Consider the following 14,642-nt stretch of genomic DNA (forward strand, 5'->3'; position numbering starts at 1 on the left):
TGTTAATCTTGAATTGTTTACAGCTCCACATTTTTTGGTAATGTGGGCTGCAGGGTGGTGTAGTGGTTAGCACTTTCGCCTCACAGCAAGAAGGTTCTGGGTTTGAACCCCGTTTTGAACCCCAGTTCAAACCAACCAGGGCCTTCCTGTGTGGAGTTTGCATGTTCTCTCTGTGTATGCATGGGTTCTCTCCAGGTTCTCTGGCTTCCTCCCACAGTCCAAAGAATGGGGTTAGGTAAATTGAAGACTCCAAATCTCCAAGTTATGCTGATTATATTTCCGGTTATTGACTTATTTCCTTCAGAATACAATAACGGGGGAAAAACATACGGGCGATCAATCTGACCAACAATTGGCTCGACCAATTGATTTACGGCCGCCAGGGTATGATTGACAGACACCTAATCCAATTAAAGACACGCGTTTGATGTGGGAACTGGAACGTCCTGCCGGGTCATCCAATAGGAATGCGGCAGACGCCAGATAGATTTTTGACGAATCGTGCGCCGACGAATGAGAATAAGAGTTTAACGGCCGCAGTGCCGCGTGGCTCCGCCCCCGTCTTCCATGTCTGGAGTAGAGGGACGGTACCGCGTCCTCGCCTTTCCGTGTACACGTTTTAGTAAATAAACCGGGAACCAGGATCAGAATCTAGAGGTAGCAGGTCAGGCGGCACCCCCGGGCCTTCGCTGTGTGTAGTTTGAGTAGTGGCTGGAACTCTCGCTTGCAGTTTACTTCGCATTTTAACTTTGCTGAGCGGCGTTTCCGCCGTTTTCCCCCTCCGTCGCCTCGCTCACTCTACGCTACCCCCCGCGTGAGAGTCGGGGCCTGCAGCATTGGTTTGGCCACGAGGAGCGTCGGTACAGCTGGAACAGGGCGATGGCGGAGTTCGGTAACGGCCTGACGGAGGAATCCCTACTAGATTCAGACCCCGGACATCCCGAGCTGGAAGACCCGGGCGTCGGTGACGAAGAACCGGGGTTAGAAGAGGGAGAGGCCGCGATCGAAGACCCGGTAAGTGAAGGGCATTGTCTGAGCCGTGGGAGCCCACATGGAGACCGGGGCAGGCTGTGGCCAGGTCGGATCTGTTCGTGAAAAAAAAACGAGCGGGCGGCTTGTTGGAGTTTTTCCCTCTCACTAATCTGGGGTCACATGCCGGGTGCGTTGCCGCTGTCGCCTGGTCGACATTAACCGCCATTGTGGTTCACGCAGTGCAGTAAAAAAATGGGTGGTGACATGCGTGATACCGGCAGCCATCTTGGCGCAACAGCGGCACTGGTTTCTGTGCGCCAGGGAGCAGCTCGAGCCGCCGGGGGGGGAAATCCTCGTCGCAAAAAAAAAAAAAAAGGAAAATGCGAGACGGAGAAGCAGGAGAGCGTCAGGGGCGAGGGTAGGACAGGCCGCCGCCGCCGCTGTGCGAGTCCGTGAGCTTGGGAAGGCGACCTGCTTACGGTAAAGGCATGTTCCATTCCGTTTACTGTCACCATTATTCAGCCCGCAGCTGCGTGTCGGGCGCCGGGCTGCGCTCGTGCACACGACCCGTCGTTAGCTCGTCGACGTGCTGCAGCCGCAATGGCCAGCGAGCCGCCGGCCATTATCACCAGCCGAGAGGACAAAATGCGACATCTGCACCTGGAGCTGCGGCACGCCGGCACGCCGGCTGCTAGCAAGCCCGCCCGTTCCTAACAGAGCCGGGGCGGAGGTGGCTCCCGTGCACCCGACCGCCTCTGTCGGTCGCGTCGGCTCGAACTGCTCGTGTCGAGCGTCAGCGGGACGCGAGACCTGCAGGGTCCCGGGTCGTCGTGGCTCGATGGCACAGGCAGGGTGGACCGTGGTCGTGTATTTTCAATTTATTGCCGAAGCGCATGTCTCGGTTGGTCGGCGTGAGTGTGTAGTTGTCGGACGGCGCAGAAGCAGCTTCCTGCGGTATTCGAGGGGATGGGTCTGCATCCTTCTCCGTTTTGTTAGACTGGTCGGAGGAGGGGGGGGGGGTGAATATGCGACAAAACAGCGACTCGCGGTGGGTCGGTGTCGGGTGTCTGATGTGTGTGGATTCCTCTGCTCTCCTCCCTGGAGCTGGTTGACATGTGAGGTTACCGGTCACATCGTTGTCAGTATTGTCATCGCACTGTCATATGTTGCACAGTTTGATAAGTTCATTCCAATTCTTGATAATCGTTGAAATCTCATAACCCCGTTGGTGCCAAGGATCAAAGACACACACACAAACACAAACATACACACTCCTGTGATCTGGCAATATCAAACTGGGAGACCACCACCCAGAAGTTTGAGCCCCGACAGACCCCCTAAAAAAATAAACAAAAGAAGTCCTCATCACACCAAGGCCTGGTTATTGGAACCATTCTCTGTAAAGGGCGAACCGGAGTCTCCACAGCGATTCGAACTGTACAACCGTGCACTATTTTTCAGCCCGTGCCCCTTCAGCCTTTTACGTTACAAACCGCCTGCACAGGCAGCAGCTGTGGATGGAGCTGGAGAGCCTCCACTGTGCTGCAGTGCACCACTGTCTGACAGGAGGGTCGGCTCCCATCTCTGCTCACCACAGGAATATTTAATTTGTCAGTCGGTCCCTGTGTTGTGTGGGTCTCACCCCGTCTTCTTGCGTCATTGCCCTAAATCCCCTTCCAATTGTTTCAAAGGGGGTCTTTAATTGAATTCAATTTGTATTAGGGCTGCAACAAGATTGATAAGCATATTATTTATTAGAAGATTTGAGTATAGAAATAAAACATTTGCAAATGCCAATGGTCTGGTGCACGTGCCCTGATGTTATTTCTTTTGAATTAATTGTAATTTAGTCATCATTTGGGTTTTATGTTGTATCTTTAACCATTTCTCAACATTGGCTTAGAGAATCGTTGAGAAATGCCAGGAAACTTGAACACAGTGTGCCATACTGACTCATTAATTTATTCATCAGTATCCACCTTCCAAATTTAGGCCAGATAGGGAAAAGCACAGTAAATATGTGTGGATGAGACGCAGAGTAACCACAGTGAAGGGGGCAGGACATCATGAGATGAAGGAGTCCCCCTGTGTGTGGATTTTTGGGCTGAAGCAAGTCAGACACTCCTGTTGTTTTAGTCTAAAGCCATTTAATATTGAGATCCTCATGCACAAGCTCAGCATATTGCAGCTGTACAATCCTCACTGCTGTGTGGTGGCTGTTGTGGTGTGTATCTTTCATGATTGAATTTAATGGTTCGATTTGTAGTTGGTCAGCACTTTGTGAAATGATCACATTGTGTCATTGTAACACTTGTTAAAATGCCAAATTAACATTTCACTGCGTTGTGTTCTGAGCTCTAAAAGAGGCCTTGTCTGCGTTGCAGGAGCTGGAAGCAATCAAAGCTCGGGTCAGAGAGATGGAGGAAGAGGCAGAGAAGCTGAAGGAGCTGCAGAACGAGGTGGAGAAACAGATGAATCTGAGCCCCCCACCAGGTGTGTATGTCTTTTCAGCGGTATATAATTTCTTTCTCCCCATCCTGTTCACACGTGCTCTCTCTGCGATACCAAAATAATCTTAAAATAATCTCATCCACTTCTTTTGCGCCTTAATCTAATCTCACGTAATCAAATGAATTGCTGCAATTTCCAGCGATCCTAAACTAACAGTTTTACTTATAAAACTCACACCCAGTTGTCAGTATATTAAGAACACCATGATGAAATCAATGCAGTCCTACAATAAATTATGGTTCCAATTATTTAGCCTCTTCTCCGTGATATATATGGTGGACAACCTCTGCCTTTGTAGACATACTTAATTCAACATAGTCTGAGAAACATCACCTTTAAATATTCTGGATTTAATTGTAATATTATTTTCCCTCATGTTCAACTGTGCAGTCGGCCCTGTCATCATGTCCATCGAGGAGAAGATGGAAGCAGATGGCAGATCTATTTATGTCGGAAATGTGAGTAACTGTCTCTTTGTTGTCTAATGCAGAGGCTATCTGTGGCCTCATTTGTCTTGTTGCACTTTTTTAAGATGACACCACCACAAAGCTCTGGAAGTTTTAAAGACTTTTTACACCAGAAACTTCACTACTTTTGTTTTGGTTGTAATCTCACTGAAAAATGAGTCCCTAGTGCGTTAGACACAGCTAACTTTTTGAACAATTAGAATAAGGTTTTCCAAAACTAGTGAACATTAAAGGATATTCAGTGTCCCATCTTAAATACCTTAACTGTGAATATATGCGTTAACAATTCAGCAACAGGCGATTCGTTCTCTTTAGCGTCACTCTAATTGAGAGATGTTTTACATCACAGTCTGTCTGTATAGGTTTTTTTTCTTGAATGCACATGCTGAAGTAGTGAGGAAGCAGCCGTCGTGATGTCTTGCCCTTTGTTTTTTGTGTCTACAGGTGGACTACGGTGCGACTGCAGAAGAGCTTGAGGCTCATTTTCATGGCTGCGGTTCAGTAAACAGAGTCACCATCCTGTGTGACAAATACACGGGGCATCCCAAGGGGTAAGAACTACCGCGATAACCGTTTCACTGTGTTTTCATGATGTGTGCATGACACTTAATTCTAGAAAATCTAGAAAATGAACCACGATCTCAATGTGGGTGGACAGATTTTGCTGAGGACAAACAAAAGCATCTTGGGACTGTTCTGGTCTGCAAAAAAACCCAGCAAAACAAACAAAGCCGGGGTGTATTCTAGAAAGTGGGCTTAGTGGATGAGGGAAAGTCTTGAGTTTTCTGTTACCATGGCAACTGACTCTGTGACTCTAGCCTGCACACTGGCGTTTTTTCTTTAACAAACCCTGAGTTTGTCTGAGTCTCCTGCCGAGGTTGAAGAAGCTCCTGACCCAAATGCTCCATCTCCCCATGCGAACAGCTCATATCAAAGATCAGATGATAAGCCCTGTCGAACACCGATTTGTTACCAAAGATCCTGTAACAGGACGTTCAAATAATCCACACTGTCAGATAAAAACAATACAGTGGGTGAATTCTAAGACTGAGACTCTGAGGGCGTGAAGACAACTGAAACCTTTGCCATGATTGAATCATCAGTGTGACTGTTCTATGAAAAATCACTAGTAGATGAGGAGTTTTGATCATATTTATTGATCTTATTGATAATGAGGAGATATTTCTGATGAAAGCATTTTACCAATGGAAAAATTGGACTAAATATTGTTTAATGGTTTTTAAATGTAATGTTTATCTATAAATGCAGTCCGCGAATAATGTGTGTAATTGTTAAAAGCCTTTCACTCTTTTTACAACTCTGGCTCTTTCACTCCCACTGTTGTCCATTAATCTGTGATTCTACTGGTTTATATTGGATCCTCAGCCATTTGTTAACCTGTTGCCATGGTGAATCACAGTGTAGGTGCTCCAGGCATACACTTCACACAGTTGACTGGACTAACCAACTAAGCAGCTGTTCTAGAACCAAAAACCTTTCTGGTTCCATTCCGAGTTTGTTAAACCTGCTTTCTGGAACAGGCCCGGATGTCTGTTGCTGTCTGAGTAAAATCCTCTGTGTTGTGGCTGTGGTGAAGAATCACAGAAACAACCTTTCATTTATATGAAGTCAATTATTATCTATCAGAATCACAATGCCTATTAAAAATAATCATGATATTCTCTGCCTGTTGCTGCTTGTTGATTGAGTGCTTCTGTGGTGAAGTGACTCTGTTTACGTTCTTCAGGTTTGCCTATATCGAGTTTGCAGACAAAGAGTCTGTTAGGACAGCCATGGCCTTGGATGAGTCCCTTTTCAGAGGAAGGCAGATAAAGGTAAGAGATTTTTTTATCGTTTTATTTTGTTTTAGAGTAGAGCCAGATCTCAGTCATTGGTCAGAACAGAAAGAAAGTGACACCACTTTGAGAGGAATCAAGGACAAGGGCAACGTGATGTTTTTCATTATCATTGATTAGAAACTCTGTCATTGTGAATTGTGTCATTTACTTGGCTACACGTGTGGAGCAAATGCACAGAAACAGCTTCCATTACAGCCAGACCTTGCATTAGCTTGTTTTACTGGTTATTTCTTCTTCTGTGGTTTTCGTGTACAGTTTGGGGATTTAAATACGCTTGTTTCTGTGGTACATGATTGCAACCACTGATAGAAAAACAACTATAGAAAGAGATCTGATAATTACAAACTGAGGAAGGAGATTAATTTAATATGTCACTAAAGATTTTGCTTTCATTTTGAAAGCACAAAAATTGTCATGCTGATCACAATCTGGATTTGGTTTCTGTAACCACCACCCCCCGCTTGCTCCTCGCTCCTCAGGTGGGCGCAAAGAGAACAAACAGACCCGGCATCAGCACCACAGACCGTGGCTTTCCACGGGCTCGCTTTAGGTCACGGGGAGGAAGTTTCTCGTCGCGTGCACGCTACTACAGTGGCTACACGCCACCCAGAGGCAGAGGACGGGCCTTCAGGTAAGCCAACATCTAGACGCCTTCACCTCTCACACCTGGGACACAATGGCACCTGCACTTAGTGACCACCAGATTTAGTGACAGAATTGGGATGCAGCTATAGAGAAAGCAAATTGGGAACTTGACAGCTTTACTTAATCAATATTGCTGTTGGACCACTGTAGTATCCTTTTGAAGGAAACCTATTTATAAAGATGGCGACGTTGGAAGGACGAACTGTAAAATGTTAAATTGAGATGAGTAGAAAAAAGTCCTTCCTGATTAGATATCATAGAACAGGTAAGTACAGCAATCTGAGCACTGTTAAAGGAGTAGATGTAAACATCTCTACACATTTAAAGTTAAAATTTTATGTTAACATTAAAACTAATTCCCTCAAGTGTTTGTACAATCAATGATTCAAAAATGTGTTAGAATTGAAATCACATTTCATGATGATACCTACCTTAAGTATTGGTAGTAACTGAGTTCTGTGGACTACTCAACATGGAATTAATAGTTCTTCATGGACTACATTATTTCTTTCAGGGAGACAATTTGTATTGTTGCTTGTAATAGAAACTTTGGTACATAAACATGCCAGGCTAGAAACAGCATCACATCAGTTGTGGGACTGAGGGGCTCGTTGCATGCCACATCACATTAAACCATTTCATTGGACGCAAACAGATGGTGCACATCCCTCTGTTCTTTACTGGTCACTGATGAACTCTGTGAGGCTATGTCCACACCAATATGGTTTCATTTGAAAACGAAAACGATCTCTGTGACATGACCAGTCACCTAATGTGGTCATGCACATGCCAGTATAAACATGTATCAGATCTTAAACCTAGTTCACACAATTTTTAGCCTGATTGTCCGACAAATTTTTGCAATTCACAGACAAAAGCCCCAGATCAGAGAACAAATCTGTGTTTGATCGACAGCTGCAATCTAAACGCTTGGACTCTTGAAAGACCCGATTTTTGTGGCTTGCCCATGTGTCTTTGCTGACCTAATCAGGAAGAAAACGTGGTTGGCTGCATCATCTTTTCCAAAGAGTTTTAAAACTAAAACGAAACGAGCAGCATGTCCAAAAGCCTCTGTTTTAGGGGCCGTACTTGTCTGGACTCCAGACATGAAACGTAGCCTTTTTAAACTAAAACATATTGGTGAGGACGTTGCCTTAGTCTGAGCTGCGTTTGTGTCGAGGGCCACTCGGTCTCCTGATCCACAGTGGCACCACAGGGGGCCTGACTGAGTCGAACAGAGTGTGGTGCACTGGGATTCTGGAGGTGTTTTACATAGTGTTCGAAAAGTCACATGATCTCTTGGTTTTTGATGGGCTTTGATTCAGAGCTCTGCTGTGGGGCCCTATTTCTGTTCCAAGGCCATGTGTGGTGTGTCACCGCAGACCCGGTGTTTAAAGCTTGTGATTATGTCACTAAATCACTTTGCAGTTAACTTTAAACTGGAGCTGCACAGTAGCCGCCGATGAGATGTAAATTGACTGTAGACAGCGAGTAAAAACTACGAAACGAATAATCCCCCTCTGTGTGAGCCCCATGGCGGAGCTCTGTCTGTGGAGCCATCTTGTTGTTGTTCTGTTGAGGCTGAGAAAGGAGGTGTGGTGCCAGACGTGTTGGTCAGCATGCCAGCTTCCTCACACATGCACTGAGCTTTGACACTGAGAGATTCTGATTTTGAATAGAAGATTTTACCCTGAGTTGATTTGATCCTGATTTGAGCCCCTCAGCTCTCGTTCACCGAAGAACAATTTCCAAACTAAGTCATTTTTGAAATTTTCATGCAGATTTGGTTTTATCGCGTGGGGGTTTTTTTCGTGGCCTTACCCTTGATGAGAGTATTTGCGAAAGGAATTCCCATTACGGCAAGACTGCTTTCAGTAACTGCAAGGAAGGGCTACTTCTCTATTCATTCCTTTGTGTGAGAAAAGTGTCTGAAGGTCAAGGTCAGAATCTCTCTAATCACTCTGTGTACTCCCACACATACCAACAGACCCCGTCGGTTCACTCATTGGGTTTTGGCCGAGCTGCAGGACAAGGCACAAAGATGATTTGTTATTAAATCATGATGATAAGGGCTCTTTTACTTCCCGAATGACTTATTATACTTCATGTATTATTTGCATTCGAATTAAAAACCTTTTGAGTAGCTTGCTGGTTTGTAATTCTTATCTAAGATTTGTTTGTGCTTGTTGAACTTTAAAGTCCTTGCTGAATGATTTTGTTTTTACACAATGGTAATCATGTTTTTACTAAAGACACGTGTTGAAGCTTCTGATGATTGATGGTATCTTAAATAATCACTCTGTATGTGTGATAAATATATAAAGATCATCAATGACTGTATTTGTCCACTTACGTCTACCGTACATAAACGTAGCCTGCTCATACACCTGCCCGACCAATCCCAAGTAAATCTCAGCTGTCAATCATGACTTGTCACCTTGTTTCTATAACATCAAATAACTAATGCATACCATATATACCTGAACCATGAACTCTTGAACATCCAACAGTTTGATAAACTACCCACAATGACAGAAATGTTCTTGGGGAAATATTTATTTGACATGTACTTAAAAGTAATAATATAATTTAAGTATAACTGCCCCCTCCACCCCCCCACACACATACACACATCTACAGAGATGTTTTTGGCACAAGTCGTCGAAGACTTTCTTCAAGGTTGGCAGGTCTGATACATGTTGTAGCTCCACCGTGGTTCAGTTATAATCATCAGCCACAGAGAATGTTAGGCTGAGGAGCTCGAACCGGCATTGATCACTGGTCTGTCTAAGACGGAGCAGCGGGCTCCGATGTGAATCTAATAACACTTCACCAGTGCCTTGTCTTGTTGTGGGATCACGTGAACGTGAACGATCTTTGCTTCGACCTGCCGTGAGCTTGGGAGGATTTCAGCAATATTTGATTAAAGTGCAGAGCTTTGATTGGCTTTGTTTTTGTCAGATTTAACAGTATTTTCTGTGCAGGCGGACTGAGAGCCTCGTCCGCCAGAGTTTGATAGGACTACAGAGTCAAGTGGTGGCGTTTGTCTAGCATCTCAGGTTCTAGCGGCCTCTGTAAAGAAACTGGCCTCTGACTGCAGTACCTTCGTTTCCTGCTTTCACATCACTCAACATTGTTGTTGATCTTCCCAAGTTGGTACAGTGAAAAGGAAAGATTTTAATGTGGGCCAGAAAACTCACCGGCTGATGGTGTGGACGCTTTTTAAAATTTCTTCCTCTGTGCTTATGTGGAGTGTGTGTCTTTGTGAAAACATGAACCTGCACACACACTCACACATTACGATACAGATCCACTTTTACAGTGTTCACTCCCAGAAACGAGGGTTCATTACTGCAGCCTGACCTCAGCATCAAGCTACTGAGTCTGACCACTGGTTTCAGTCCCTGTGTGTGTGTGTGTGTGTGTGTGTGTGTGTGTGTGTGTGTGTGTGTGTGTGTGTGTGTGTGTGTGTGTGTGTGTGTGTGTGTGTGTGTGTGTGTGTGTGTGTGTGTGTGTGTGTGTGTGTGTGTGTGTGTGTGTGTGTGTGTGTGTGTGTGTGTGTGTGTGTGTGTGTTCTTTGTGCGCGCTTCTCAGGATGTGTGGAAGCTCTGCTGCTGCTCGGCGCGTGTGTGTAAAAAGTGGTGCAGTTGAGTCCTGTTACCCACCTTGTCAGGTGTGTGTGTGTGTGTCATCCTGCTGGGGTTTATGTGTGGTGCTGTTTGTCCTCACAGTGTTTCCCCACAGTGACCCCAGGGGGCGGCTCTCCCACAGAGAGACTTAGAGAGAGAGAAAGAGGGAGAGAGAGGGCCTTTGCTGTCCCCTCACCCCCCTACACACACACACACACACACACACACACACACACACACACACACACACACACACACACACACACACACACACACACACACACACACACACACACACACACACACACAAACTTATCATTTTCTTTGTATCTGGTATCCAAACACTTTTCCTCTCTTCACAAAGCTGCTCTCAGCGCTGTAGTCCTTTCTTGTTACAGTTAATAAGTTGTAATAAAGGCACATTACCATTAAGATGGTATGTCTTCAGAGATTTCTGTTATACAGTTTCACATCAGTATCTTCTGTCCACTCCAGTCCACATGTAGGCATCTTCTCTGCCCACAGTCTTTCACACACACACACACACACACACACACACACACACAGACACAGACACACACACACAGACACAGACCATACTCATACTTATTATATCACACCGGGAAATTGGTGTCGTCTTCGTAAGCCAACCAGAAAAAAACTCACCCTCTTTTTCTCTCTCTTTTCCAGGGGCCGAGGGCGAACAACATCGTGGTATTCCCCTTACTAAACACCCCCCTCCCCTCCCTCCGCTACACTCCCTTACTATTGCCCCTATCCCACTCTGTGTTCCCCAAAAAAAAAAACAACAACAAAACACACACACACACACACACACACACACACACACACACACACACACACAAATTGAAATAAAGCCCCCCTTCCTCCCAAACAATAAAAGAAGAGAATCCCCAGAAGAGAGAAAAAAAAAAAAGAAAAAAAAAAGAGGAAATCCTGTGGTGGACAGAGACTGACTGCCGCAGTGTGCGATTGTGTGTGAGCGTGCGTGTGCCGAGGTTGATGCAGTCAGCCCTGGTAAGGTATCAGTTGGCCACTGGGGGAGAACGTGGTGGCAGATTTCATTGTTGTTTTTTTTTCTTTTTGGGTGGGGGTAGGGGTGATGATGATGATGGTATCTCAGGCTGCAGATGTGTCTCCTTCGGTCTGGCTGTGACCTCCTGCTTTCACTCCATCACCAACACAGCCCACCCACCCACTCACCCTCCACCACCACCAAAAAAAAAAAGGGGGGGGGGGGGGAGTGGTGGGACAGCAATAAGAGGATAGTGTGTTCAATTTTTAGTTTTAAATGTACCGTATGCGTGTGAAACTTCAGCCAGCCAGAGTGTTGTTGTGTTTTCTGAATGTGGTTTGGAGTCTGTGATTACTTCCCCACCCTCCCTCAACCCCCACCCCCCTACCAACCCTCTCTGTGCCTGCTGTCCTCTGCCCCCCCCCCCCCCCTTCTTGCATCTCATGTCTTGCTCTTCACCCTCTTCCATTGGCTCATCACACCATGTATTTTGTGTTTCTCTGGACAGTGATGGACCTGTAGTGTTCGGTGGGGTTGTACATGCATAACTGTTTTTTTTTCTTTCTTGTGGGTGGGGTTTGTCGTTGTGCTTGACCCCCCACCCCCACCCTCCTCCAGCTCAGGCATGGCCACAGCTCGTTTTATTATTTGACAGGCATCAGTGTTTTTATTTTGTGCAACCCCCTCGACGGCACCACCCCTTTTTCCTCCCCCTCCCTCTGTGGTCCTCCCCCCCACCCCCACCCCCTTCCCTCCTCTCTCTGTATATTAGACCACTTCTTGTCGTTTCAGGTTTCAGGACCAGTGGAGGCTGACGACCCCTCCCCAGGTGGCGCCGGCCCCCCCCACTGTCTCTGCAGCGTCTCTCTCTCTCTCTGCTCCCGCTATGCACACTCACCCCATCCTGTCCGTGTGGGGGGGTGGTGGAGGGGGGCAGGGTGACCACAGGCCCACGGCGGGGGGCATTTACTACAACAGCAAACGCTGATGATGCTTTTAGTGCTTTTCACACTAACACTCTCACACACACACACACACACACACACACACACACACACACACACACACACGCACACTGCAGTACAGACAGCCTGTAACCGGCAGCCAACCCTACACATGATTTCTATCCAGAAAGCTGAGGCCAACACAGCTGAGTGGCAGAGAGAGTGAGGAGGGCAGGACCAGAGACCAGGGTGTACAGTGCAGACCTTATAGCGCCCCCTTTCTCTGACTTGGCACAGTGCAGTCACGGCTTGTCTGAGGAAGGCTGGCGAGCTAACGGCATTGATCATTAATTTAATAAGTGGAGTGGGGCCGGAGCTGATGTTTTAGGGCGGGAAAGGTCAGGGGTGGGGTTTGTGTGGAGACGTTTTATTTTTTCCTTTTTGAAAAGGGGGAGTGGGTTTCAACAAAGGTTTTGCTTTTTTTAATTTTTATTTTTAACCCATGAGTCTGTGAGTAGGGAAAAAAAAAATAAAGACATTGTGTAAAAATAAGAAACGTGTCTGCAAGTTTCTCTACAGTCGTGACTGTTCCTGTTCAACAAACTCATGACTCCAACCTCAACTCTGACTATTCATCCTGAGATGAAATCTCCGTTTGTTCTCAGATCAGTTGATCAAAATTATTAAAGGGAACTCTTTAGTTAAGCATGTACCTGATTGATGAAGGAAAGCCATTAGCAATGGTCTTCAATTTTAATCTAGTGGAGCCAAATAAATGTAAAGTGCATACGGAAAGTATTCACAGCACTTCACTTTTTCCACATTTTATGTTACAGGCTTTTTCCAAAATGGATTGAATTCATTTTTGTCCTCAAAATTCTACATAAAAAAATACCCCATAATGACATGAAAAAAGTTGTTTTTAAATGTTTGCAAATTTATTAAAAATGAAAAACGAAGAAATCACTTGTACATAAGTATTCACAGCCTTTGCGATCAAGCTCAAAATTGAGCTCAGGTGCATTCTGTTTCCACTGATCATCCTTGAGATGTTTCTACAGCTTGACTGGAGTCCACCGGTGGTGAATTCAGTTGATTGGACAGGCAAACATCGTCTATATAAGGTCCCACAGTTAACAGTGCATGTCAGACCACAAAACAAGCATGAGGTCAAAGGAATTGTCTGTAGACCTCCGAGAAAGGACTGTCTTGAGGCACAGATCTGGGGATGGGTACAGAAAAATGTCTGCTGCTGTAAAGGTCCCAATGAGCACAGTGGCCTCCATCATCCGTAAATGGAAGACGTTTGGAACCACCAGGACTCTTCCTAGCGCTGGCCATCCGTCTAAACTGAGTGATCGGGGTTTAGTTAGGGAGGTGACCAATAACCCGATGGTCACTCTGACAGAGCTCCAGGGTTCCTCTGTGGAGAGAGGAGAACCTTCCAGAAGGACGACCATCGCTGCAGCACTCCACCAATCGGGCCTGTATGGTAGAGTGGCCAGTCAAAGGCACGTGGCAGCCCGTCTGGCGTTTGCCAAAAGGCACCTGAAAGACTCTCAGAACATGAGAAACAAAATTCTCTGGTCTGATGAGACGAAGATCGAAGTCTTTGGCGTGAATGCCAAGCGTTATGTTTGAAAGAAACCAGGCGCCGCTCATCACCTGGCCAATACCATCCCTACAGTGAAGCATGGTGGTGGCAGCATGATGCTATGGGGGTGTTTTTCAGCGGCAGGAGCTGCGAGACTAGTCAGGATGACCTCAGGCTGGGGCGACGGTTCATCTTTCAACAGGACAACGACCCTAAGCACACAGCCAAGATATCGAAGGGTTGCCTTCAGGACAGCTCTGTGAATGTCCTAGAGTGCTGTGCACCGACGCTCCCAATCCAACCTGACGGAGCTCAAGAGGTTCTGTAAAGAGGAATGGGCGAAACTGGCCAAAGATAGGTGTTCCAAGCTTGTGGCTTCATATTCCAGAAGACTTGAGGCTGTAATTTCTGCCAAAGGTGCCACAAAAAACAATTGAGCAAAGGCTGTGAATACTTTAGTACACATTATATTTTTGTTCTTTATTTTTAATAAATTTGCAAACATTTCAAAAAAACTTTTTTCATGTTTGAATTTTGGGGACAAAAATGAATTGAATCCATTTTGGAATAAGGCTGTAACTTCACAAAATGTGGAAAAAAGTGAAGCGCTGTGAACACTTTCTGTATGCACTGTATGTCGTGCACGAGGCCGAGGTTAAGTTGCCTGAGCAACATCCTGTTTGCCCTCTTTGTCTGCGCTGCCCCTCTGGAGGAAAACAAGAAATGTAATTTTTACCATTGTGGCTGAAAATGTGAGTTTCCCTCAGGAGAGCTGGGGTGGCCCTATGACTGAGTCATGTGACACCAGCATCCATATACTGTAGAGGTTGTGGAACTATTAAATGATGAATGGTTATGTGGGTGGCTAATTACTCAGAAAAGTATTTGAATCATTGATAAATACACGTCTGTGCAGCGTCGAATGAACTTCATCTTCGGAGCCTGGCTCTCCAGAATCATCCTGGAACACAGTCAAACCTTTGAT

General features: G+C 45.9%; 1 protein-coding gene across 4 annotated transcripts; it reads left to right on the plus strand.

Moving 5' to 3' along the window:
• Nucleotides 1–524: 524 nt before the first annotated feature.
• Nucleotides 525–12,619, plus strand: pabpn1 (poly(A) binding protein, nuclear 1). Of its 4 annotated transcripts, none has more exons than XM_035618907.2 (7): nucleotides 525–1,014; nucleotides 3,357–3,465; nucleotides 3,874–3,941; nucleotides 4,395–4,501; nucleotides 5,698–5,785; nucleotides 6,289–6,440; nucleotides 11,912–12,619. In XM_035618907.2, the coding sequence occupies exons 1-7, from the start codon at nucleotides 880–882 to the stop codon at nucleotides 12,105–12,107; spliced, it is 855 nt and encodes a 284-aa protein (XP_035474800.1). In that variant the 5' UTR covers nucleotides 525–879; the 3' UTR covers nucleotides 12,108–12,619. The 4 variants fall into 4 exon arrangements, with proteins under 4 accessions (XP_035474800.1, XP_035474803.1, XP_035474806.1 ...); XM_035618910.2 differs by lacking the exon at nucleotides 11,912–12,619 and adding an exon at nucleotides 10,774–11,732 and having other exon boundaries at nucleotides 536–1,014; XM_035618913.2 differs by lacking the exon at nucleotides 525–1,014 and adding an exon at nucleotides 1,218–1,458.
• The last annotated feature ends 2,023 nt before the right edge of the window (nucleotides 12,620–14,642 follow it).

Source organism: Scophthalmus maximus, chromosome 21 (assembly GCF_022379125.1).
Source record: "Scophthalmus maximus strain ysfricsl-2021 chromosome 21, ASM2237912v1, whole genome shotgun sequence".
NCBI lineage: Eukaryota > Metazoa > Chordata > Actinopteri > Pleuronectiformes > Scophthalmidae > Scophthalmus > Scophthalmus maximus.

What these genes read in the sequence shown, in the direction of transcription:
- pabpn1 (XM_035618907.2), top strand. Translation starts at nt 880, where the DNA reads ATGGCGGAGTTCGGTAACGGCCTGACGGAGGAATCCCTACTAGATTCA. An exon ending in GAATCTGAGCCCCCCACCAG is followed by an intron (nt 3,466 to 3,873) that starts GTGTGTATGTCT and finishes TCAACTGTGCAG; the next exon opens with TCGGCCCTGTCATCATGTCC. An exon ending in GATCTATTTATGTCGGAAAT is followed by an intron (nt 3,942 to 4,394) that starts GTGAGTAACTGT and finishes TTGTGTCTACAG; the next exon opens with GTGGACTACGGTGCGACTGC.